This window comes from Dipodascopsis tothii, assembly GCF_038497935.1.
Source record: "Dipodascopsis tothii strain CBS 759.85 unplaced genomic scaffold V1510scaffold_38, whole genome shotgun sequence".
Taxonomy (NCBI): Eukaryota; Fungi; Ascomycota; class Lipomycetes; order Lipomycetales; family Lipomycetaceae; genus Neoaidaea; species Neoaidaea tothii.
In genome coordinates, this window is record NW_027118022.1 from 17,674 (window position 1) to 40,370 (window position 22,697).

General features: G+C 56.1%; 11 protein-coding genes across 11 annotated transcripts; 6 read left to right on the forward strand and 5 right to left on the reverse strand.

Moving 5' to 3' along the window:
* Window positions 1-354: 354 nt before the first annotated feature.
* On the forward strand, window positions 355-1,588 carry V1510DRAFT_427260 (FAD dependent oxidoreductase; the record flags this gene model as incomplete). The annotated part of the gene is made up of 2 exons (XM_066935197.1): window positions 355-394; window positions 426-1,588. 2 exons carry the CDS (start codon window positions 355-357, stop codon window positions 1,586-1,588), a joined length of 1,203 nt encoding a protein of 400 aa, XP_066786903.1.
* Window positions 1,589-1,818: 230 nt separating this feature from the next.
* V1510DRAFT_369945 (uncharacterized protein) lies at window positions 1,819-2,351 on the forward strand (the record flags this gene model as incomplete). The annotated part of the gene is made up of 2 exons (XM_066931414.1): window positions 1,819-2,219; window positions 2,252-2,351. 2 exons carry the CDS (start codon window positions 1,819-1,821, stop codon window positions 2,349-2,351), a joined length of 501 nt encoding a protein of 166 aa, XP_066786904.1.
* A 34-nt stretch (window positions 2,352-2,385) lies between these two features.
* Window positions 2,386-4,155, reverse strand: V1510DRAFT_422642 (YNL161Wp-like protein). The gene is made up of 2 exons (XM_066934828.1): window positions 3,931-4,155; window positions 2,386-3,899 (listed from the first exon to the last, which is right to left on the reverse strand). The coding sequence occupies exon 2, from the start codon at window positions 3,680-3,682 to the stop codon at window positions 2,567-2,569; it is 1,116 nt and encodes a 371-aa protein (XP_066786905.1). The 5' UTR covers window positions 3,683-3,899; window positions 3,931-4,155; the 3' UTR covers window positions 2,386-2,566.
* A 1,377-nt stretch (window positions 4,156-5,532) lies between these two features.
* V1510DRAFT_422645 (uncharacterized protein) lies at window positions 5,533-7,833 on the forward strand. The gene has a single exon (XM_066934829.1). The coding sequence runs from the start codon at window positions 5,580-5,582 to the stop codon at window positions 7,746-7,748; it is 2,169 nt and encodes a 722-aa protein (XP_066786906.1). The 5' UTR covers window positions 5,533-5,579; the 3' UTR covers window positions 7,749-7,833.
* On the reverse strand, window positions 7,769-12,507 carry V1510DRAFT_422647 (putative death-receptor fusion protein-domain-containing protein). The gene is made up of 3 exons (XM_066934830.1): window positions 12,245-12,507; window positions 8,843-12,205; window positions 7,769-8,809 (listed from the first exon to the last, which is right to left on the reverse strand). The coding sequence occupies exons 1-3, from the start codon at window positions 12,397-12,399 to the stop codon at window positions 7,816-7,818; spliced, it is 4,512 nt and encodes a 1,503-aa protein (XP_066786907.1). The 5' UTR covers window positions 12,400-12,507; the 3' UTR covers window positions 7,769-7,815.
* A 265-nt stretch (window positions 12,508-12,772) lies between these two features.
* On the forward strand, window positions 12,773-14,193 carry V1510DRAFT_422651 (uncharacterized protein). Its single transcript, XM_066934831.1, has 5 exons — window positions 12,773-13,090; window positions 13,125-13,206; window positions 13,252-13,408; window positions 13,441-13,852; window positions 13,891-14,193. The coding sequence occupies exons 1-5, from the start codon at window positions 12,913-12,915 to the stop codon at window positions 13,992-13,994; spliced, it is 933 nt and encodes a 310-aa protein (XP_066786908.1). The 5' UTR covers window positions 12,773-12,912; the 3' UTR covers window positions 13,995-14,193.
* V1510DRAFT_449504 (mediator of RNA polymerase II transcription subunit 1-domain-containing protein) lies at window positions 14,050-16,160 on the reverse strand. Its single transcript, XM_066935796.1, has 3 exons — window positions 15,652-16,160; window positions 15,542-15,614; window positions 14,050-15,494 (listed from the first exon to the last, which is right to left on the reverse strand). The coding sequence occupies exons 1-3, from the start codon at window positions 15,834-15,836 to the stop codon at window positions 14,202-14,204; spliced, it is 1,551 nt and encodes a 516-aa protein (XP_066786909.1). The 5' UTR covers window positions 15,837-16,160; the 3' UTR covers window positions 14,050-14,201.
* A 118-nt stretch (window positions 16,161-16,278) lies between these two features.
* On the forward strand, window positions 16,279-17,265 carry V1510DRAFT_369910 (armadillo-type protein; the record flags this gene model as incomplete). Its single annotated transcript, XM_066931411.1, has 3 exons — window positions 16,279-16,362; window positions 16,401-16,560; window positions 16,595-17,265. 3 exons carry the CDS (start codon window positions 16,279-16,281, stop codon window positions 17,263-17,265), a joined length of 915 nt encoding a protein of 304 aa, XP_066786910.1.
* A 74-nt stretch (window positions 17,266-17,339) lies between these two features.
* On the reverse strand, window positions 17,340-19,341 carry V1510DRAFT_369965 (AFG1-like ATPase-domain-containing protein; the record flags this gene model as incomplete). The annotated part of the gene is given in 7 exon segments (XM_066931417.1): window positions 17,340-18,056; window positions 18,104-18,450; window positions 18,486-18,574; window positions 18,608-18,862; window positions 18,898-19,067; window positions 19,082-19,169; window positions 19,202-19,341. 7 exon segments carry the CDS (start codon window positions 19,339-19,341, stop codon window positions 17,340-17,342), a joined length of 1,806 nt encoding a protein of 601 aa, XP_066786911.1.
* Window positions 19,342-19,348: 7 nt separating this feature from the next.
* V1510DRAFT_422664 (tRNA A64-2'-O-ribosylphosphate transferase) lies at window positions 19,349-21,342 on the forward strand. Its single transcript, XM_066934832.1, has 5 exons — window positions 19,349-19,801; window positions 19,839-19,989; window positions 20,028-20,247; window positions 20,285-20,509; window positions 20,544-21,342. Exons 1-5 carry the CDS (start codon window positions 19,636-19,638, stop codon window positions 21,162-21,164), a joined length of 1,383 nt encoding a protein of 460 aa, XP_066786912.1. The 5' UTR covers window positions 19,349-19,635; the 3' UTR covers window positions 21,165-21,342.
* V1510DRAFT_422667 (uncharacterized protein) lies at window positions 21,146-22,069 on the reverse strand. Its single transcript, XM_066934833.1, has 4 exons — window positions 21,960-22,069; window positions 21,642-21,772; window positions 21,566-21,605; window positions 21,146-21,524 (listed from the first exon to the last, which is right to left on the reverse strand). The coding sequence occupies exons 1-4, from the start codon at window positions 21,975-21,977 to the stop codon at window positions 21,459-21,461; spliced, it is 255 nt and encodes an 84-aa protein (XP_066786913.1). The 5' UTR covers window positions 21,978-22,069; the 3' UTR covers window positions 21,146-21,458.
* Window positions 22,070-22,697: the final 628 nt, after the last annotated feature.

The following is a 22,697-nucleotide window of genomic DNA, read 5'->3' on the forward strand; positions in this document are numbered from 1 at the left end:
GCATGTGGCGCGGCCGCCGGTGGCGTGAGTGGCGCAAACTCACCTCCGTGGCGGTGTGCTGACCGATCTCCTTGTTTAAGTGCAGCTCCCGTCCGCTTCGACCAGCACTATCGTCCGACCGTCTGACGCCCCGTCACCTCCAGGTACGTCCCCGGCGCCGTCGCAGCGGCCGCCGCGGTCTGGCTGGCCCGCCCGTGCTGACCCCCAGACCGACCAGCCAGCACACGAGGGCCCCGGAGACCCTCCAGGAGCCGCACAGCTGAGATCCGCGCCGAGCAGACGCGACAGCTTCCCCGGGTCGTCCGCCCGGACGCTCCAGCAAGGTACGTCTGCCGCCGGCGGCGCTGACCCCAGATGGCCGCTCCCGACAACCGCCAGCACATCATCATCGTCGGTAAGTCCCTCGGCGGGCGCGCTGACCGCAGGTGCCGGCATCATCGGCGTATGTACAGCGTACTATCTCACGCGGCACCCGTCGTTCTCGCCGGCGACACACCGCATCACAATCCTCGAGTCGGTCCGGCCGGCCGGCGGCGCCAGCGGCAAGGCCGGCGGCCTGCTCGCGCTGTGGGCGTTCCCGTCCGAGATCGTGCCGCTGTCGTTCGGGCTGCACGAGCAGCTCGCGGCCGAGTACGGCGGCGACCGCGAGTGGGGCTACCGGCGCCTGCAGACCGTCAGCCTCGAGGGCAACCTCTGTAAGACCGGGCGCGTGTCGCGGCGGCGGCCAGCCAGCCCGGACGTCCCCCGCGACCTCGACTGGGTCAACCGCGACATCATCGACAGCTGGTCGTCGATCTCGGGCGAGGACTCGACCGCGCAGGTGCACCCCTACAGGTTCACGATGTTCATCCTGCGCCGCGCCCAGGAGACCGGCGCGGTCAACCTGGTCCTGGGCAAGGTCCAGAAGATCAACTACTCGGCCGCCGGCCTGGCCGAGTCCGTCACGTACACGCCGCTGACGCCCGGCAGCGTGGCCGCCCCGGCCGCAGACAGCGGCAGCGACACGCTCACGCTCGCCGGCGACAAGATCGTTGTCACCGTCGGCCCGTGGACGTCGCGGCTGCTGCCGACGTGCCCGATCTCGGGCCTGCGCGCCCACTCCATCACAATCACGCCCGTCCAGCCGGTCTCGGCCTACGCGCTCTTCACCGAGCTCAAGATCGCCAAGGGCAAGTACATCTCGCCCGAGATCTACGCGCGCAAGGACGAGGTCTACATCTGCGGCGAGTCCGACACCTTTGTCGAAGTCCCCGAGACCACCGACGACGTCGAGGTGCTCAAGGAGCGCTGCGACGACCTCGTCAAGTACGCCGAGATCGTGTCGCCCCAGCTGGCGACCGGCCGCATCGGCCGCCGCCAGGCCTGCTACCTGCCGGTGGTCGACGTGCCGTCGACGTCGGGGCCGTTTGTGGGCCCGACCACCGTGGCCAACCTGTTTTTGGCCTCGGGACACAGCTGCTGGGGCATCAACAACGCGCCGGGCACCGGCAAGGTCATGGCCGAGCTGCTGCTGGACGGCCGCGCGTCGAGCGCCGACATCTCGGCGCTGGACCCGCGCCGCTACTTTGTGGCTGGGCCGCCCGAGTAACACGGGCGGGCCTGTGCCGACGGCTGCTTTTGAATAGGCCAATGGATGATGACCAGTAGACGCAGTGCGGCTGTGAGCCGCACGGGCTGCATGAGCCGCACGCGTGACGGCGCGCCGCATGAGCCGCACGAGCCGCACGTGAGGCGCGCCGCACGCCAGCTCCCGCGACCCGTAACCCTGCCCGCACAACATCCGCACCGCACCTCCAATTTCTCTGTCACATCACCTCCATGCCCTCTACCGCGCGATCGTCGCCGTCGCCGTCGCCGGACTCGGAAACGAGCTCGTCGGTGGCCCCCAATTTCACCCTGGCCGACGCCGACATCACCACGATGCCCAAACCATTCCGTAATCCGGCCTACAAACACCCCGCCCGTCGGATCAAGAACCTCAAGCAGCTCGTCTCGGACGAGCAGAAGCGCATCGACCAGCTCTTCGAGGCCCAGAGGGCCCGTGACCGCGGCGAGGACAAGGCTGGTGCCCACGGCGCCGTCCCCGGCGCCGGCAAAAACCTGTTTGACCTGCCCAACTACATGTCTGTCGAAGCCCCGCCGTCGGTCATGCCCCGCAAGTGGTACTGCGACGTGACCGGCCTCGCGGGCAACTACCGGATGCCGGGCAACGGCATGAGGTACGGTTCCGCCGCGGCAGCGCTGACCACAGATACTACAACAAGGAGGTCTACGACGTCATCCGCCATCTCCCCGCCGGCGTCGACCAGCAGTACCTGCAGATCCGCAGCGCCAACATCGTGCTCAAGTAGCCGGCGCGCAGGCGCGCGCGGCCCGACAAAGCTGTACATATGTCAATCGGAGCCTGTCTTCTCCAGCCAGTCGTCCTGTCCATTGTCTCTTCTATTGTGGTTCTCGTACAGCCGAGGGCCACGGCAAGCGGCCGCCAGGCCTCGTAGATCCGCCGCAGCCCAGGGGCGCGTCGGGCGCGCAGGGGGCACAAAAATGCACGCGCAGTGCGCGGCAATCACAAGGCGTTTCGCCTCGTCAGGTGGTCGAATCGTGAAAATGTGTAGCCGATGAACGGCAGGTTCTCCTTGGCCAGCTGGTCGCTCTCGCCGTCGGCGCGGCGGGCGGCGTGGGCGTCCGCCGCGGCCGCGTTGGCCGCGCTGACCTCGGGCCGGTCGGGCACGTTCGCGAGCTCCTCGGTCGGGAAGTAGCTCGTGTCGGTGATGGACTGCAGGCGCGGCACGAACGGCGCCTGGAACTCGCGCATGCTGTCCCAGTCGACGCCGGCGAAGAACGGGTGGGCCTTGATCTCGTCGGCGCCGCCGCGGCCGAGCCGCTGGTCGGCCGACGTCAGCAGCCGGCGGATCAGGTCCTCGGCCTCGCGTGACACGTGCACGTCGTCGGGGAAGTGCAGCGTCTCGGGCCAGGCCAGGATCTTGTTGCACGTCTCGCGCGGCGTCTCGCTCGCGAACGGCGCAAAGCCCACCAGGCACTCGTACATGATCGCGCCCATGCTCCACCAGTCGCACTCCTGGCCGTAGCCCGTGTGGATGAAGATCTCGGGCGCGATGTAGTCCGGCGTGCCCACGGTCGAGTACGCCATCAGCCGGCGCGACTTGCGCCACGTCTGCATCTGCGTGCGATTCGAGATCGTCAGGTGGATCGCGTCCACGTTGATCGAGTTGCGCGTCCCGTCCGCGTTCACGCCCGGCGTCGCCGACGGCAGCTTCTCGAGCAGGTTCCGGTAGTAGTTGGCGTCGTGCGTCCGGTGCGAGCCCGTCGACAGGCCAAAGTCCGAGATCTTGATGTGGCCCTTGCGGTCGATCAGGATGTTGTCTGGTTTGATGTCGCGGTGGATGTAGCCCAGCTTGTGGATGACCTCGATCGCGAGCACGCACTCGGCCATGTAGAACCGCGTGATGTCTTCGGAGAAGATGTCGTAGCGCATCAACATCGTCATCAGATCGCCGCCCGGCAGGAACTCCATGATCAGGTACAGGTAGTGCGCGTCCTGGAACGAGTAGTACAGCGAGACCACCCATTCCGAGTCCGAGCCCGCGAGCACGTCACGCTCGGACTTGACGTGCGCCAGCTGGCCCTGCTTGCGCATCTCGGACTTGAGCATCGTCTTCATCGCGTAGATCTGGCCCGTGTCCTTCTTCTGCACAAGCCGGACCTCGCCGAACGCGCCCTTGCCGATCACCTTGACCGTGTGGAAGTCATCCAGGCCCAGCCGTGTGCGCCGTAACCGCAGAAAGTCGCTCTCCCGCCTGCCCAGGCTCTCCAGCTCGCGCTGCTTGCGGTCTTCCGTGCACCGCTCGGCCGCCAGCCGGTTCTCGAGCTGGATGCGTCTGCCGTCAGCGCGCCCGTGCCATCACCTACCGCTGGTTGCGCTCCACCGCATGGCTCACGTTGAGCTTATAGAAGTTCTCCAGCCGGAGCTTGGCCGCCGCTGCCCGCTCCAGCGCTACCGTCGGGTACTGCCCGGGGTTGCGTTCCAGCACGACCTGCTCGTCGCCCGACGAGCCCGTGCTAGTCGATGTGCTCGAGCTCGCCGTGCTGCCCGCCGGCCCGTGCGCCCCGCCCGCGGGCGCGCCGTAATACGCGCGTCCCGCCGACGTCGGCGGCACGTCGCCCGTTACGTTGCTGTACGCAGGATGCATCCGCTGCTGCTGCTGCTGCTGGTACTGCGCGTGCTGCTGCTGGTACAATTGCTGCTGCTGCTGCTGGTAGAGCTGTTGCTGTTGTTGCTGATATAATTTTTGTTGCTGCGCCTGCAGCTGCTGTTGGGCCTGCTGTTGCTGCTGCTGTTGGAGCTGCGCATTCTTGTTGCTGTCGAAAAAAAACATCGGGAATATATACGCCGACTAACGTGCGCCCCCTGTCCTGACTCCCGTGCGCTGCCTGCTGCCTGTCTATTGACAGACACCTGAAAGTCTGTGCTGTCTTTCGATTCCTAAACCGAGATTGCCACTGTGCGCTCTCCAGAGCAAGAAGGGGTCGAATATTGGCAGGGTAGAGAAAGAATACGAGGGGGGACTCGATTCACATCTGGGAGCCGTGAAGTAGAGAAAAGGGGCGTAGTGCCGCACATGTCATCGCATGATCCCGGGGTGACTGTCTGGCGGTGGTACCCGGGTAGCCAGGCACGCGTGCGCGGCCTCCGCCCGGCGTGGGCGTGGCTTGGCTGCCGGCCAAGCCGCTGCGCTACGCGCTCCGGGTACTACCGCCGGGGTGGGGTACGGGCGCGCTGTGGCGCAACACCGACCCGCGTCATGCGACCCGCGCGCGAAGCTTCCGCGCTACGCGTAGTCTCGTCTGCCCTGAACCCTGCCTGCAGCGTGTCGCCCGGCGTGACCCGGGCAGGCGCGCTTCTTGGCGCGGCCACTGCCCGTGCAGGTGCCCACGCATTGCCCCGTCATCGCGCGCATTGGCCACGCCGCGTGAGTCAGACAGCCGCGCGGAACGGGTCGCAGACGTGTGACGCATCCGCCCACGGCCGCCAGCTTTTACGCGGGGCTTACGCGGGGCGCCTGGGGCGTTGCCTCCGCCGCCTGCGGCCTGGCCGAGACGCTGCGGCTGCTCGTGTCTAGCCGTCTAGGGCCGCACAAGGGGAACTACACGGCCGTTCGGGCCCGCCACGCTCGGCATGACCGCGGACCCAGCGCGCGGGAACGGGCCGGGGGTGCTAGCCTGCTCGTCTACCGTTAGCATACCGTGCCGCGGTGCCGGGCGGCTGGCGTGTGCTAGCGCCGGCCGTCCGTGCGGCACCGACCCGCCTGCCTGGTCGGCCGGGCCGATCCGGTATGGACTGGCCCGCGGCCGCGCCGCCGACGCGCACCCGGCCGCCCGCTGCCCGCCTGGCTCCAGAGCGCACCTCTGCCTCACGACGGCCAGATCCGGCCGACGCGCGAGCACGTGACTGTCACGTGATGTTCTCTGACTCACCCGGCCGCGAAATTTTTTTTAAATCGTCCACACCGACGTCAAGAACCGCACGCGCACCCAGTCCGTTCAAGCCCGGACAGTTTATGCTAGCAGTCAGGCCTCTCGGTTTCCGATTGGGTCTCTCGTCACGTCCCTGTTCCCTAGTTTGCCGCTCGCCTCTGCGGATCCTTCATCCGCCACACAGCCTCCGTTTGTTCAGATCAAGCGCCATGGCCGCGACCTCTGAGCCCACCGGGCTGGTCGCGCAGCTCTCGAAGCTCGGCATCAGCCCCAGCGACGTTGTCGACTACCCGAGCTCGAACATTGCTGGCAACCCGTTCGACGTCTTCCGTGCCTACATCTCGGACGAGATGACCAAGCTTACTGGCATCTCCCGCGACGTGATCATCCCCGCGCTCGAGTGGACGCAGGCGTCGGACCGCGGCGATCTTGTCCTGGCTGTGCCCCGTCTGCGCGTCAAGGGCGCCAAGCCGGACGAGCTGGCTGCCGAGTGGGCCGACAAGTTCCCGGTTGGCAAGTTCCTCGAGAAGGTCGGCGCCAAGGGCCCGTTCCTGCAGTTCTTCTTCTCGCCGACGCTGCTTTACAACATGGTCATTCCGGCCGTGCTCGCGCCGAACTCGACGTTCGGTGACTCGCACATCGGCGAGGGCAAGCGCATCCTTGTCGAGTTCTCGTCGCCGAACATCGCCAAGCCGTTTCACGCCGGCCACCTCCGCAGCACCATCATCGGCGGCTTCATCTCGAACCTGGAGGAGCGTCTTGGCTTCGACGTGATCCGCATGAACTACCTGGGCGACTGGGGCAAGCAGTTTGGTCTGCTCGCCGTCGGTTTTAACAAGTGCGGCTCCGAGGAGGAACTTGTCAACGACCCGATCGACCACCTGTTCCGGGTCTACGTGACCATCAGCGCCGCCCAGGCTGCCGAGAAGGATGCCTCGACGGTCTGCGCCGAGCTCGAGACCGCGAAGGCCGCCCTGGCCGCGGCCCCGGCCGACCTGCCCGCGGCCGAGCTCGCCGCGCTCAAGGAGGCTGTCGAGACCACCACTGCTCGTCTGGTCGAGCTCAACAAAGTCGCCCGCGAGACCATGGTCCGCCTGGACAAGAGCAGCCCTCTGAAGGACTCGGAGGAGGTCGAGCTCATGTACTTTGCCGACCGCCCGCTCGACAGCGAGGCCCGCGAGTACTTCAAGCGTCTCGAGGACGGCGACAAGGAGGGCCTCGCCCTCTGGACGCGTTTCCGCGACCTGAGTATCGTGCGCTACAAGGACACGTACGAGCGTCTCAACATCCACTACGACGAGTACTCGGGCGAGTCCAAGATTTCTGAGCAGCAGATCAAGGACGTCCAGACCATGCTCGAGAGCAAGAACCTCATCACCGTCGACCGCGGCGCCAAGCTCATCGACTTCAAGCCCTACAGCAAGAAGCTCGGCAAGGCGCTCATGCAGAAGTCGGACGGCACGTCGCTGTACCTCTCGCGCGACGTCGGCGCCGCTATTGACCGTTACAACCGGTTCAAGTTCGACAAGATGATCTACGTCGTCGCGTCCCAGCAGGACCTCCACATCGCCCAGCTGTTCAAGATTCTCGAGCTCAGCGGCCTGCCCTTTGCCGACAAGTGCCAGCACATCAACTTCGGCATGGTCCAGGGCATGAGCACCCGCAAGGGCACCGTCGTCTTCCTCAACACCATTCTTGAGGAGACCAAGGAGTCCATGCATGAGGTCATGAAGAAGAACCAGGCCAAGTACGAGCAGATCGAGAACCCCGACGAGATCGCCGATCTGGTCGGCATCTCGGCTGTCATGATCCAGGACATGCAGTCCAAGCGGATCAACAACTACAAGTTCGACTGGACCCGCATGCTCTCGTTCGAGGGCGACACTGGCCCGTACCTGCAGTACGCCCACTCGCGTCTGTGCTCCATGGAGCGCCGCGCCGGCTTCTCTCCCGAGGTCCTGGCCACCGCTGACCTCTCGCTGCTCACCGAGCCCATCGCTGAGCAGCTCATTCGCGCGCTCGCCCAGTACCCGGACGTTCTGCTGAACGCCCACAAGACCCTCGAGCCCTCTACCGTGGTCAACTACCTGTTCAAGCTCACCCACATTGTGTCTTCGTGCTACAATATTCTGTGGGTTGCCGGCCAGGAGGAGGAGCTCGCCAAGGCTCGTATGGCCCTCTACAGCTCTGCCAAGTCGGTTATCAACCGCGGCATGAAGGTTCTGGGTCTCACTCCCGTGGAGAGAATGTAAAAAGGTGTCGTGTATCAGTGTAGGGTAGAGTAGTCTGTGAATTTGTATTTTGCTTCTACTGTGAGCCTTACCACTCCCAGAGCGGCTGGACGTCCTTCTCCTGGCAGGTGCGGCGCACTTGCGCGTACAGCGACGTCAGTGCGTCCTCGTTGGCACCGCACGGCGTCGCCAGCACCCGGTACGCGCAGATCAGCCGCCATCCCAGCAAGAACATCTCCGGCGAACTGCACCAAGCCGACAGCTGGCTGCTGTCAGAGGTTTGCGCCTTGTTCAGCATCGCCCGGAGACCGTCGTACGTCCACAACTTGAGTTGCTGGACGGTTTCGACGGCAAAGTCGGTCGCGCTGAACGGCAGAAGCACGTCCGTGAGCGTCTGAACGACCTCGACGTCGTTGACGTAGAGGTTCTGCTTCTCGACGACAAAAAGAGTGAAGTCCTCGGACGTGGCCTCCCGCAGCTGCGCGTCGGCCGCTACGTCTCCAGTGATCTTCTGCACCAGCTTCTGGCTGAATGCTGTTCTCTCAGAGAGGCCAGAAGCAATTGCATGGACGTAGACGTGGCGGCAATGCTCCGGAGTCGACGCATAGCTCAGCGAGAGCCACTTGCTCACAAATTCGGCGGCAATGTCCCGCAGTTCCTCGTCGTCGTCGATCAGGAAGTCGTTCACGATGATTTCCACCCGCCAGGTGTTGCTGTCGCGCTTTGCACGCGACAGGAAAGCCATGGCCGACGCCAGAGCTGACTTTCGAGTCGAGTACGACTCATCCTCGCCACTGAAGAGCTCGATGATAGCCAACCATTTCTCAAACTGCGGCGAGCTCGTCGGGAAGTGCGACGTCAACGATCCGAGCGTCTCGAGAGAAGACTCGGCCAACACGTTGGACTCGCGCAGATCCAGCGAGATGAACGAATGCAGCTTGGACCAGTCGTCTGCGATCTCGGCGTTGAGGCTCGACGGTAGACTGTTGAACAACTTGATGGCCTGGCTGCGGACCTGGTCCCAGTCGGCGTTCATGGCGATGTCCCACAGACGTTTGGCAACGACCGCCTGGAAGTCGGGACTACAGTTAGTTCGGCCGATGGCGGTAGCATACCTTAGCGACGCCAGAGATCCTTCCAGCAGCGACATGGTCTCGAGCTGCGACTCGTAGACGGGCATGTCCAAGCATTGCAGCACAACCGGCTCGAACTCGGTGTGTCCAGACAAATAGAGCGACACTGCCGACTTTGTCAGCTGCTGCTGCAGCAGACGGTCGCCGGGGTACACGAGCGCAGAGTCTATTCTGAAGTGCGTCCTGATGTGGTCGACAAACTTGCCCTCCAGGTCGGCGAAAACTGTGCTCCTGGTGTCCAGCAGAGTCTCGATAATCTTTATGAACCCCGTGCGCGTGGGCGAGCACCTGTTGCCGCTTAGAATGTCGGTCTTGGCTGCCAGCGCGACATTTATGATCTCGAGCTCGCTGGCCGTGGCCTTTGGCAGATACACGTCCAAGAGCGTTTGCACGGCCATGATGCTGCCATGGAGATCGTTCTGCGCGCGCAGGTCAAACTGGCCGACCAGGCCGGCCGTCATCTCCGACCAGGTGTCGATGTTGGCCAGCGCAAGAATCGCCTTGGACGCGATCTCCCTGATCTTCCAGATCTTGCTCTTCAGGCACGTGAAAATATATGGCTTGAAGTCGTTGAGGCCGTCGTAGTTGTTGGTTCCCTCGAGTCTCGACAGCAGCGACAGCACCGGATATACGTTCTCAACGTGGCTCGACTGTACATTTCCCAGGTGCTTGACGTGGTCAATCAGCGACTGCAGCAGGATCGGCTTAATGGCCTTGAACCGCGAAAAGAACAGCTTGGCCGACATGGTTCCGACTGTCAGCCGTGAGTCAGTGAACTTTCTCGACCCGAACAGTCTGGTCTTGAGTGCAGCAAACAGCATCACGCCGCAGTTGCGGATCGACCACACCTCGCTGGCAAACGACTTGATGGCAGTGTGCAGCGCTTCGTCGATCAGGAACGCGCACGGGCCCGACAGCCGGTTCTCGACAAACAGCACCTTGATGCAATTGAGCGCGTGCACCTGAGGCAGGTCCATCTTCTTGTTTTCGGTGTCGGCCGCCTCGTCGGCGATCTGGACCAGCTTCTTGAATGTCATCTTCAGCAGCGGATGGTGGGGGTCCGTCTCAGCCGCCAGCACTCCGGAGATCAGAAACGGGATGCCGCCCGAGCGCCTGGTGATGACCTGTGACTTTGTTTGGATAAGCTGTAGGTTCTCGTTGAGCCATTCGGTCGAGATGCCCTTCAGACTCGGCTGCTCAGAGTTGTTGCAACGCGAGCAGCACGCCACAAACGTCGGGTACACGGACGAGAATGCGCCGCGGTGCCTGATGGTCGCCAGCTCGTCCAGGAGCAGCTTGCCGATGCTCTTCATGGTGGAGTCGCCGATCGTCTCATGGTCGTACGGGATCTTCTCGAAGATGACGGTCAGCAGACCACTGGACTCGGCGATCGCTCGCCAGGCATAGCTGAGCACGATCTGAGTGGCCGGGCCATACTTTTCCTGTAGGGCTGTCAGGTACTCGTCGTCGAGCTCCTCCGGTAGGTTGCCCTCAGGCGAGTCGTGAGACACAATTTCACGGGTTGCATCCCAGACGTCTTGGACAATGATGCAAATGCGCTCGATGAACCCGGTCCACGCCGCCAGCTCGGCGGCCGACTTGGGCGTGGCGAAGTCCACCTGCTCGAAAATGAGCCTCAGTGAGATAAACAGTCCGTGTAGGGGGTGTGCCTTGACAGCGGCCGCCAGATCAGTCTTGCCTATCGTCACAGAGGTTTCCACGACGCTGAGCAAGTGCTCCACGTACTTGAGCTCGAGGTGAGGGTGCTGCTCGTCGCTCAGAGTCGAAAACAGGTAAAAGGCAAAGTCTATGATGCGGGCACCGCCGTCGCCCTCACGGCCACGCAGACCGGTGACCATGGTCACCCCCTTCTCGGACAGCTCATTGATGGCTGCAGCGTTCGCCTCGACCGAGCCACCGGTCAGGAAAATCTCCTTCGGGGCCATCTTGAGCATAGACTCGGAGTTCTCGCGGATGTCCTCGTAGTTGTTGGCGAGATTGTCTGTGAGCACGCGAATGGTCTCTTTCGAGAAGATCGGAACATGGTACACAAAGTCGATGTGGCCCTTGTCGTAGTATTTCTTGTCAATACGTTCGTCCAGGCCGGAGCGGATTAGGATGAGCATCAGGCGGAGGGCCATGTACACCCGCTGGTACGAACTGCCCGGTCTGAGTAGCTGCTGAACGTAGGCAACGAAGAGCTTGCAAAATGTCTTGTTCTCCTCGATCTCGGCATGCAACTGGTCGGCCACAGAGACCTCGCCGCGCTTTCTCTGCTTCTTCTCCTCGCGGAGGAGCGCGTAGGATGAGTCGCGGACTCTGGTGACCATCTGGCGCATCAGGCCGTAGATCAGGTTGCGGTATTCGGGGTCGGCCTCCAGAACGAGGTCGTCCAGACACTCTCTAATGATCCCGAGCGTGGCCACGGGGATGGGCTTTGAGGCCTGTGGGCACGAAACAGCCAACGAGAACGCTCCGACACGGAGGGCGGGCGACGAATGGTGCAGCAGGTCTCTGAGGAGGCTCGACGACATAGTGCCGTTGTCGTCGGCCGAGATGATGCCGGCATCCTGTGCCACTTTCAGCGAGCCGATCAACAGAGATAGGTCCTCCTCACTGTCGGTGACCTGTGCCGTCAAGTGCTGCAAGAACTGTCTGCAGGCCGCGAACGACGTCTGGAAGAGGCCCGGAAGCAGGTATATCTGCACGTGCGACCGCAGCTTGACGTTGCGCAGGGCCCCCTCGACGTCTTCCTTCCACAGCTGGAACCACTCCTGGTCGACCAGGGCCGCCTCCGGCTGTCGCTTTACAATGTCCTTGCGGATCGACGCCAGAATGGCGTTCACCATCTTGCAAACAGAATTCGCCAGCGCATTGCTGTACACGAGCTGCAATGATTCGCGGATCAGATGCGGCTCTTTCACAAGAATGACTCCCCCATTGAGTTGCCGGGCAATGGTCTCCAGGGTGAAGTATACCACGCGGTTCGTACGCGGAAACTTGAGCACAGTCGAGACCCAGCGCTCGAGCAGGCCCTGGCGGTCCTCGGCCGACCAGATTCTCTCGACCAGCGCCATCGTTTTCAAGAAGAGCTCGCGCAGCGCGTTTCCGAGAACCGCTCCTGAGTCCGTCCAGTTTTCGCAAACGAAGTCGAAGATCGCGTCGAAGTCTTCCTTTGGCACCAGTTTCAGCACCCGAGCCGCAAAGTCTGGGGACAGTGCGCAGCCCTGGCTCAGTCGCTGAAAGAACACGCTGTTGGTGTCGCATAGAACCGTGCGGTAATCGCCAATGCCGGGCGAATTACGTAGCGAGTGCCGGAGAAGAGGATACAGAGTCTCTAACGGCCTGCCTGTCAGATCCGCACAGTCGCACGCCAGCACTTACGATTCCTTGCCCTCTTGCACTTTCACAAACGCATCTGGCCGGTTCTTCACCAGGATCCTTCTGATCTGGCCGAGAGAGCTTTCGTCCAGAATCTGGTCGGCGGCTCTCTCGCCAATGATCGACCGGACTTGCTCGCAGAGCTCGGATCCAACCATGGTGGTGTAGTCGCAGGCCAGGCAATCGCACAGGACTCCAGCAGGCGCTTGGTGGACTGGTTGCAAAGCTCTAGCGTGCACCAGCTCGTGCCTGTGTACTCTTTGAGATCAATTTTTTTTTTCTGGATAGGGTCTAATTACATCGTGAGCTTGTACAGAAAAAACCGAACTCAATCGTCAAAACTTTAGCCACAAAGGCCGGCGACGCGCCTGTATCCAACAATGCACGAATAAACGGCTCAGAGCACCGGCCCTCTTTGGCAAAATGATGCGGTGTGAGTGGGAGGGCATACGACCATGCTGCATGGGCCTGTAATTGCAAACTGTGGTTACGCCTGTCTCGGTAATGCGATCCCGGCTGTCATGTTAGGTCTTCGCTGTTAGCGGCTTATGTAAAAAGAGCCCTTGTTTTTAAGCGCGCTATTTTCCTCCTCAATTCCATTGCCATCGTGATCGCTTTCTACACTTGTGCTTCACTCGGGACATATCCAGCCGTCCAATTCAATTATCGCCATGTCATCTCGTCCAATCGCTGCCGTTGAGGAGGAGCGGCTGCTCAGCACGCCTCTGCACGGAATCTACATCCCGTCTGCCCTGCTGATTGTCGGCACCTTGATTGTCAAGCGCGAATGGGTGGTCTACTCGATCATCGCTGCTCTGACCCTGTCAGCGCTCAAGGTCATGCGTGGTCGTAAGTGAGGTCACCGAGCTGTGCTGACAGACAGAGTCCAAGAAGGCGCTCAAGCCGGACGTGTTCCAGGAGTTTGATCTCAAGGAGAAGACCATTTTGTCGCACAACACCGCCATGTAAGTGGAACACGACGAGCGGACAAGGATGGGGCTGACATACAGCTACCGCTTTGCGCTGCACAAGTCGAACGACATCCTGGGCCTGCCCATTGGCCAGCATGTCTCTATTGCAGCCGTCATCGACGGCAAGGAAATTGTGCGCTCGTACACGCCCACATCGTCGGACGAGGACAAGGGCTACTTCGACCTCCTGATCAAGGTGAGTGATCGGCTGGGCACCCTGACCGCTAGTCATACCCCACCGGAAACATCTCCAAGTACATTGCCGGGCTTCAAGTCGGCCAGTCGATCCGTGCCCGCGGCCCCAAGGGTCAGATGGTTTACCGTAACGGCCTTGTGCGCGCGTTCGGCATGATTGCCGGTGGCACCGGTATCACTCCCATGCTGCAGATCATCCGCGCCATCCTGAGAAACCCGGAGGATAAGACCGAGGTGTCCCTGATTTTTGCCAACGTCAACGAGGAGGACATTCTCCTCAAGGACGACCTTGACGAGCTCGCGGCCAACCACCCGAACTTCAAAATCTACTACGTCCTGAACAACCCCAAGGAGGGCTGGAATGGCGGCGTCGGCTTTGTGACCCCCGAGATGATCAAGGAGCGGTGCCCGGCGCCCGCCAAGGACATCAAGATCCTTCTCTGCGGTAAGATATTTACCTGTATGCAATTCTAACGGCTCTAGGACCCCCGCCAATGATCAGCGCCATGAAGAAGGCCACCACCGAGCTTGGTTATGACAAGCCCAAGCCTGTGTCTAAGATTGACGACATGGTCTTCACTTTTTAACCGCGTAGCTCAACGGAGGTATCCAGTTCGCGGCGCTTTGAAGCCTCAGTCGTCGCTACATTACAACTGTCGCTATTGTATAATACTGCCTTAGACCATATATTGTATATAAAGGATTTGGTTGTGCTATACAAGAGAGGTATATATGTGTCAACTTTTATAATACATGGAAATAAAATCTTTTAATACCATCTCTATGCTGTATATCTACAAACTAGACTCGATCTTGCTGGTGAGCCACATAATTGCGATCCCAAGGTCTTCTGAGACCGATATCACTTGAGCTAGTGAATGCTTGATGGCCGTGAGATCCATACCCTCCACGTTGTTTTCCCTTTGTTCGTTTGCTATCAGCTGTAGAACGTTGACTGATCCGTTGCGGTCGACTTCCAACTCAAAACTGGTCAAGCGTTGGTCTTCACCGCTGGTAGTGGGAAGGATGACAGATATTCTCGGAGGTTTACCATACGGTGTCTTGATAGTCAACGACACGCGTGAGGAACTTTCGCTCTGTTTGTGATACATGCTCTTTTCGTTGAGAAAGTCAAGAAGGTCTATGTCAATCTCATTGGCGTGCTCCCCGTAACTTTCATTGGCGCTGCCATTGCGACCCAGAAGCAAGTTCTCAGAAAACAAGCTATCAAGAAGAGTTTGTATTCTGATTGACTGTCGTAATATCTGAATTATTGGAAGAATGTGTTTGGGGTGCGCCACTTTGACCTTTTCAATGGTGCGTAGCTCAGCAGCTTCAATTCCCGACATGCTGATACGAAGGACTCGCGAAGGCAGCCCATCTGCGTTGTAAATTGTGCGCTGCGAAGCTAGAGACACGTCGCTCGTGGTCTCCAAAGGGTTAGTCGCTTCCTTGACCATTTCTTCGTCAGGACACAAAATTGCTGCGTCGTAGTAGTACACACGGACAGGCGGGTCGAGAGTCAATGTAAAAACCGTTGACTGGTCTTCCAGATTGCTGCATTCGGGCATCTGCCAATTGATCTCACCAGAAATCGTTCTCAGAGTTTCCCCAAGCCAGGAGTTGTTTTGCTGTACGGAAGGTGCCCCGCCATATACATGCCCACTCGACTCTTCGATTCCGAGTATCAAACGATACCTAGGCGAGTGCGAGAGGGCCATTTGGTGCTGGTCTTTCCAATACCAGATGCTGATGCCTAAAGTGCCCTCGTCGGTATAACTCGGTATGCCGTGTAGCTCACTTTCGATCGAGTCGAGTCCGTTGCGCTCCCTTTCATCCTGAAGTATTCTCATAAGACCATCACTGTACAGACTATCCAGAACCTGAAAGTAGTCTGTCTCGGAAGTGGACAGTCTGTCGTGTCTCGCTAGCTGTTCAAGATTCTTCGAAAATTTGTCTAGTGTGGGTTCCAGCAGGTTTGACAGTAAGATCTGATCGCACTTCTCGGAGTGTTCGTCATGAACCCGGCTGGAGTTGGCGAGAGAGAGGGCAACTTTTTCGACTTTCCCCGAGGCCGGAAGATCGATCTTGAGCGTGTTAGTCGACTATACGTCTGTCGAGTCATTTCACTTACGTCTATGAGAATGATACGACCAGCCAAACTGAATCTCTTTCCGCTGTTCAAATCATCTTTGAAGACTTCAAGTCTACATCGTTAACGGTCGGTCACTCCGGAGGAACTACCCATTGATTTTAGCCACACGCTCTATGCCTGTCTCCGTGACAGCCCCAGGCCGCATCCGCAGTATATCGACGACCTCGTCAATCGGCTTCTTTTTCAGGTCGTCTGACGATTTACGCGGTCTGGACTGATTGCCGTCGCCACCTGAAGCCCTGGATGCATTAGGTTTGGATGTCATCTGTGTCATTTCTAAAAGCAGCTCAAGAGATCAGATACTCAGGATCGAATAAATACATCAAGCTTTTGAAACGATGAAGATAGCAAACCTGTAGTTCTCGGCTGATGACCTTTAACGATATCTCATCATAATCTCCCAAACAAAATTCTTATATCGTCAATAAGTATGCAGCAGTGATGTGTTAGAATTGGAGCTGTCCATAGGCGTTCGTGAACCTTTGCGTGGAATTTGTAGCTGTTCTAACGCCAATGCATTTTGGTGACCGAAGGAAGCAGTAAGCAACAAATAGTGACTTATGGTGTACTAGCTAGACGTCACAGTATCCCCTGATTATTCCCCTAACCCGGTGTATTCATCCAGATCACCGTAGAGGACACTAGAATTCTGGGCACTACTTATTAATTTGCATCGCCGACACTTTCAAATCTACAGAGAAAACAGTTGATTTAACATGGATAAGCTATTGAAGTGGTCGATAGAGAACAGTCAGAACGGGGTTGCCTCAGGCAACACTGAATCACGACAGGCTGCTCCGGTAAGTCTATTTCGTTATACAAGATGCTGATCTAACAGGATCCGGAAGTTTTGGCGCAGCTGTTCGGAGCCCCGGATGACTCTACGTTGATGAAGGAAGCAATGGTGGTTATCGAAAATCCTGAGGCCACCGAAGAGGCCAAAGTTATCGCATTCGACAACCTGGAGATGCTAGTGGAGAATATGGACAACGCGAACAGTACGTGTTGCTTAAGACTCGAAACTGACCGCAGATCTTGAGAATATGAAGCTCTGGACACCGTTGCTGAAACAGCTGAAAAGCAGCTCATCTGAGCTAAGAAAAATGGCTTGCTGGGTGATCGGAACAGCGGTGCAGAACAACCCGAAGGCGCAGGCGTCTTTGATCGCTTACCGATCTGCCATACCCGACCTCCTACAGATCGCTGCTGATGACAGCTCCAGTGAAGTTAAACTAAAGGCCATATATGCGCTTAGCAGTGTTGTACGGAACCATCAGCCTTCATACGAGTCATTCAAAGACTCGGACGGATGGGATATTCTGATTACTATCATCAGACAGAATGCTCACAGCTCTGTCGATGCTAGCGCGAACGCTGTTCGCGCACGGTCAATCCATCTACTGGGTAGTGTTATGTCTACAGAACCCTTATCAGAGAAGATTGAGTTGTTGCGAAATCTCTCGGCCATGCCTTCGCTCATGCATGTTCTCAACGCGGACGACTCCTATGCCGCGATCGAGCGCGTGATACAAATACTCCTAACGATCGCGAAGTCAGACAGTGGTCTCACCTCTGATGAAAAAGCCGAGATAAAACAGGGAATTGAGCGTGCGAAACGGGATGGATTGCTGGAAGAGGATCCTAATCAAGACTCAGAAGTTATTTCGGAGTGGAAGGAGCTTGAGAAAGCCATTTCAATGTAGACACGTTGATCGGGCTGAGGCGCCTAGTTTATCACTGAGTTCAATTGTAAATATCGTAAGTCTATAACAAGCGTTCATTTCTCATATGCTTTTACCCCCAACAGCCAGCGTTGTGTCTCCGGATGATGTTTGCGACCTGCACCCCACACAATTGTAGCCCAAAAATGGGCGTAACTAAACCTCGGAGGCTCATTTTGGGGGGACCTGAATGGCGACCTGTAAACATTCGCGTCCTCCGATGTAGCAGTCGAGCCCGTATATGTGCGTGTTTCTTCCCATCTTCTCACAGAAATATCAATCGGCATCCATATGCCGTCTTCCCACCATGCCGTCGAGCCTGTCATTTCTTTGATGCGAGACACCGCGCGTTTATAGGCAAATCTTTCGTCCTCGCCTGTAAATGCACTTACTCTCGTGAAGTCCTTCTTAACACTATCGTCTTCCGCTGAGCGAGAAATTTGGCGTGGCAGCTCGGCAGACTCGTTCCCGGCTTTGGGCATCGCGTTCTTGTCATAAAGAGCCACATTGGGTCTAAATGGACTGCTCAGGTCCATGTCTACTTCAGAGAACATTTCCTGATCGAGTGAGTTGTCCAGATCGGTGACTGGCGTTTTGGCGTCTGGGAAGAACAGATCGTCGGGATTTTTTTCAGCACGCATCAATAACTTGACTCTTGATTCGTAGAGGGCATCCAGAAGAGAAATAAGCCTTTTGGCTTCGTTTTTGCGGGTCAAGGTGAGGGCAGGGACATTGTCGATAACGACAGTGTGGAAGTTAGAGGCAATCGTAATCTTTGCCGGTCAGCATGACCCAACAGCGGCCAGTCGTCAAAACTTACGTAGTCTGCAGAGCCCAAAGGCTCACCACACAGAGTCTCGAAATCAAAAATTGCTGCACCCTTGTGTGTCCATGGTATAGTCAGCGTACGACCATATACGGTAAGACGCTGAGGTCGACCTTCGGCAATATCGCCAAACAAACCCTCCACCGTCTTCTCCCACTCCTCGTCAGGATCAACACCTCGGACCCAATACTTCTTGTCGAAGCTAGAATTATCGTCCTTGTGTTCCGCTAGCTTCTCCCGCCAATCGATATTGCTTCGCATGTCGTGTGACATACATCTGGTTTGCAATACATTATAAAACGACACAAAATGGTCTTTTTTGAACTCGGCACTGTATAATTCTGTTTATCAGCCGCAAATTAAACGTAAGACCTACCTTCGGGGAGCCTGTTTGATGTAGCTACCAGAACGCCACCCATTTTAAAGTAATATGTCAACAATGTCTTCACTATTTTCGCGGAAGCACTGCGGTCAGTCTCACAATAAAGTATTACTCACATGTCCGGGAGCATGAACTCATCTAGCATAAGAATCTTGCATTCGTCAAATAAGTCATGGGCAATTTTCAAAAGCACAAACTCATTTTGCAGCCCGCGGAAGAGACCAGAGTGACGCAGCCGTCTATTTTCTTGTATTCCTGTATGTATTCTCGAGTAAACCCAAAGCATAAAATTACTGTTGTGCCACCTTCTCTTTGAGTGGTGCGGTAAGCAGTTTGCAAACATGTCCATGAGCATCGACTTTCCACATCCGCTACCGAGTCAGTCAATATCTGGTCGTTCACATACACCTCTCCATGGACAAGAAGACCTTGCGGAGCCTCAATTGAAAAAAGCTCTTCCTCGTCTGTAAGGATCTTAATCAATGATACAGAGTCCTTTTCTGCTGAATTATACCATCGCGTGGAACCGTCTTCTGGCACGATCGTGTGAGCTCGCAACAAAATCAGCTTTGAACACTTGCTTTCTTTACCTCCAAAAGATCGGATAGCTTCTTGACATTTCTCAGGAAGTCTTCTGGTGGGACGTAGTCTTTGACCCTGTAGTACAAGCTTTGAAACCTGTATTAGCAAACAACCTCGGTGGTGCTTACTCCTTTGCGGCCCGATACTGAGCTTCATCTGGATGTAGTTTACCAATATCCACTTGCAATTGATACATCACAAGCGGATCGGTGATTGACAGCTGTGTACATCCCGAGTCCGAATTGGCGCCTGCGTGGACCAAACGCATTGCTGCGGGACGCCCAACAAGCGATGATCGCACCATGCTTCCCCATGTTAACGGTCCTATATTTGACAAGTAGCGCTTGATACATACTGACGAATTTCTTGTACATCTTGGGACAGAAAGTCGTTTTTTGAGAACATTTTCGTGCAATCGGAGGCAGGTGAATCTTACAGTTAACCGATAACCAGACATTGATGTCAGCTGTCGAGAGATTGATGACGGTGAGATGAGACTCAAATTTGGGACTTCCCAAAAGTCATATTTTCAGGATCCTCCCGAGAAAATCACCCCAAAAAAATGGACTACGCCAAGGATCCGATTCTGAAAGATTGCGTATCGTTCGCTTCGGCCTCGAAGTCTCTGCGAAAGGATTCACGGAGTATTCGCAACCGCCTGAACTCAATAGCCCACGACTCGACGTTTGTCTCGGCAGTAGCCAATGCATTTGATCTTCCTTTAGTCGGTACGAGCACATCCACAATTTCTGTCTGACCACTTAGCAAACGAGAGATGTGGCCGCTGGTATATACCTCCAGAGAACATAATGGATAGCGTATACTTTAAAAGTACCGACGGTCATACGCACCAGTGGGATTTTAGCACAAGGCGTCTCAACCTTCATATACTGGACACTATTATTCAGTTCAATGGGTAGGTGGAACACGATAAATCTCTGACATACGATACAGTGTTATACTGGTTGACTCGACACGCCGCGGAAAACTCATGCCGGATTCTCTTTCCAAGACAGTTCCCATATGGTGCACAGTGATCAATAGAGCACTGTTCTCTGGGAAACTACAGGACGATCATGACGCTCTAAAATTCTACACGTCTGACCTTGCCGTCTCTAAATCTGAAACAGCTCAGATATCTGAGCGGATCAATCGCTGGGTAGAACGACTAAAGGTAAATTTGCGAAGAGATCGCCCTGACGAACGTCTAGTCTTGCGGTGCCGATCTGGCAGAGTTGAGATCAAAGCTTACAAAGCCCTTGCGAGCAATTTGGATCACTACAAAAAGCATTTTACCTCAAGTCAAACCTGAATATGAGGACTTTTATCCCGTTGTATTATGCACAGCTTCACATATGGTTCTCGACGGCGCATCCAGAATGAACGGATACACTTACGTTCAGGGGGCTGCTGACGACCACGAGCTGTGGGCCGAGGTAACAATTAACGTCAATGGGTCTGACATTGAAGAATATCACACCGACATTGTTCTGGAACAACAAAAGCGCGCTCATAGGCATCTCTGACGATGAGATACTTGATCGGCTGAAGCATATTGTTGAGCACCAGAGCCCAAGCAATATTTCGGATACGCTCGATATAACTCAGATCGGTCTCACAGATATATATGTTTGCAACAGGGCGTCACTGGTTTTAGCAGTAGAGAAAGATAAGACATTCACACATATTATAGACGTATCGACACCGCCTGCTGTCACCGACACTACCCCTACCATTACGAAAGTCTTAAATTTGCCGTTACAGTCTGGAAAGCTCGGATCACGAAAGCTTAGAATATACTTACCTCAAATACTCTCATTTTTTGAGGGGTTCGCAAGTGCATCTTCGGAAGAAAAGTCATGCAAAATCATAGTCGCTTGTGACACAGGAAGTGACTTCTCAATTGGGATTGTACTGGCCATTCTCTGCCTGAACTATGACGATGCTGGTCGTCGTTTGACCGCGAGAAATACCCACAGGCTTGACAAGGAACTTATACGGCAAAGGTTCAATTTCATTAGTAGCTTCAAACCGAAAGTCAATCCCAGCCGAGCGACCTTGCAATCCGTTAACGCTTTCTTAATGGGCTAATGGGAGCTTGGAAACCAGTAAATAGCGAGCTTGTATATGCATCATACGAAGACGCAGTGCATAAATTACTGTCTTACGAACAAAAATCAAATCCTCTTCATGTTATATTAAGAACCACCCAACCGATATGTCACTAGTGAACAAATACAATAAAGAGATCTATCATCTTTTCATCTAACCACAGCATGATCATGAAGCACACACACACGCCCCAATTCCAAAAAAAATTACCAATGACAACGACACATATTTCATTTCTTGAACGTTACTCTATTCATGTAGTCCGAAACTGATTTACAGCTCGATCCGACGTTGTCTCTTGTGCAGGAAAATCTGGAATCCGCAGAAAGCAATGAAAAGCTGAAAGTATCAGTAAAAATTCGCATGATCGATTCACTTACAGCGTAGATGATAGCACCGCCGAAAAGGTTCACAGCAACACTATACAGTTAGATCCCATTAAATCCATAAACTTACGGCTCGCCGGCAGGCGGGTCCTCGATGCTACCCAGGAAGGCCTCGGCGCCAGAAAGGAAGAATCCGGCGATAGCACAAAGGATTACAATGCCGAAAACCGACAGGACCGTGCAGAACCACGCACCGAAGAGCTTTAACGTTAGTCTTGTTCTCAATATGAGCAGGCCCTCGAATCCTTGAACTCGAACAGCAAAGCTGCACATGAGAGATTTTGGTGGCCGTCCGTCGGGGCTGGCCGAGTGGGACCAACAAAACGCTGCCTCTCTCGTGGAGCATGAGTTCTCACGAAGACACAGCTTGCCACGTATGAATACTCACTCCGACGACAGGCTTCATTTTGAATGACTTATTGATGTGTTTTGGGAAAAGGTGATGGATGCAATGGAGCAGTAGAGTGAGAGGATTGAAGACTCAGCTAGAAATTTGGAGGTGTTGATGGAAGCTGTGCTAGCATATTTTATCTCGGGACACAATTGGTGCACATGATAATGCAATTCACAGCATTAACACTGTTACTAATTATGGCATAAAGATAACGGTATTTGGGATAAGATATCCACACCTCGTATTATAGATATGACTTTCAGATAGCGGTCAGACGCAATCTATGGGTTGTACACATTACGTCGTGACGCATATGCTCGCGACACTTCCTGGCACAAATTGAAAGTACGCGAGAAGCTGAAAAGTAGAGTTACGGTAGCAATATTGCAACATTTCCCAGCTACTGTTCATGTCGTCTCAATGGCACTTATTGAGGGGCCATTCTCTAGGAGCCCAAGCGTCACAGCTGTAACCGAGCGTGGGCATCAGTTCAACTGCCTCTTTTGGATACTTCGCTTACTTCTATTAGCGAAGACACCCCCCTCCCTCTGTTGACATGGCAACCGAGTGCCCAAATGATAACCGAGCTGTTCCAAATAATTGCTTATACGTGTTACACGAAGGACGATGGTCAGTGTAAACCGTGATCTGAAAACAGCCGACGTTAATAAAATCGCGCTACTGTTGTTCCTGAGTGTGGATTGACAAGTCGATTGACAGTGGTGGCTACAA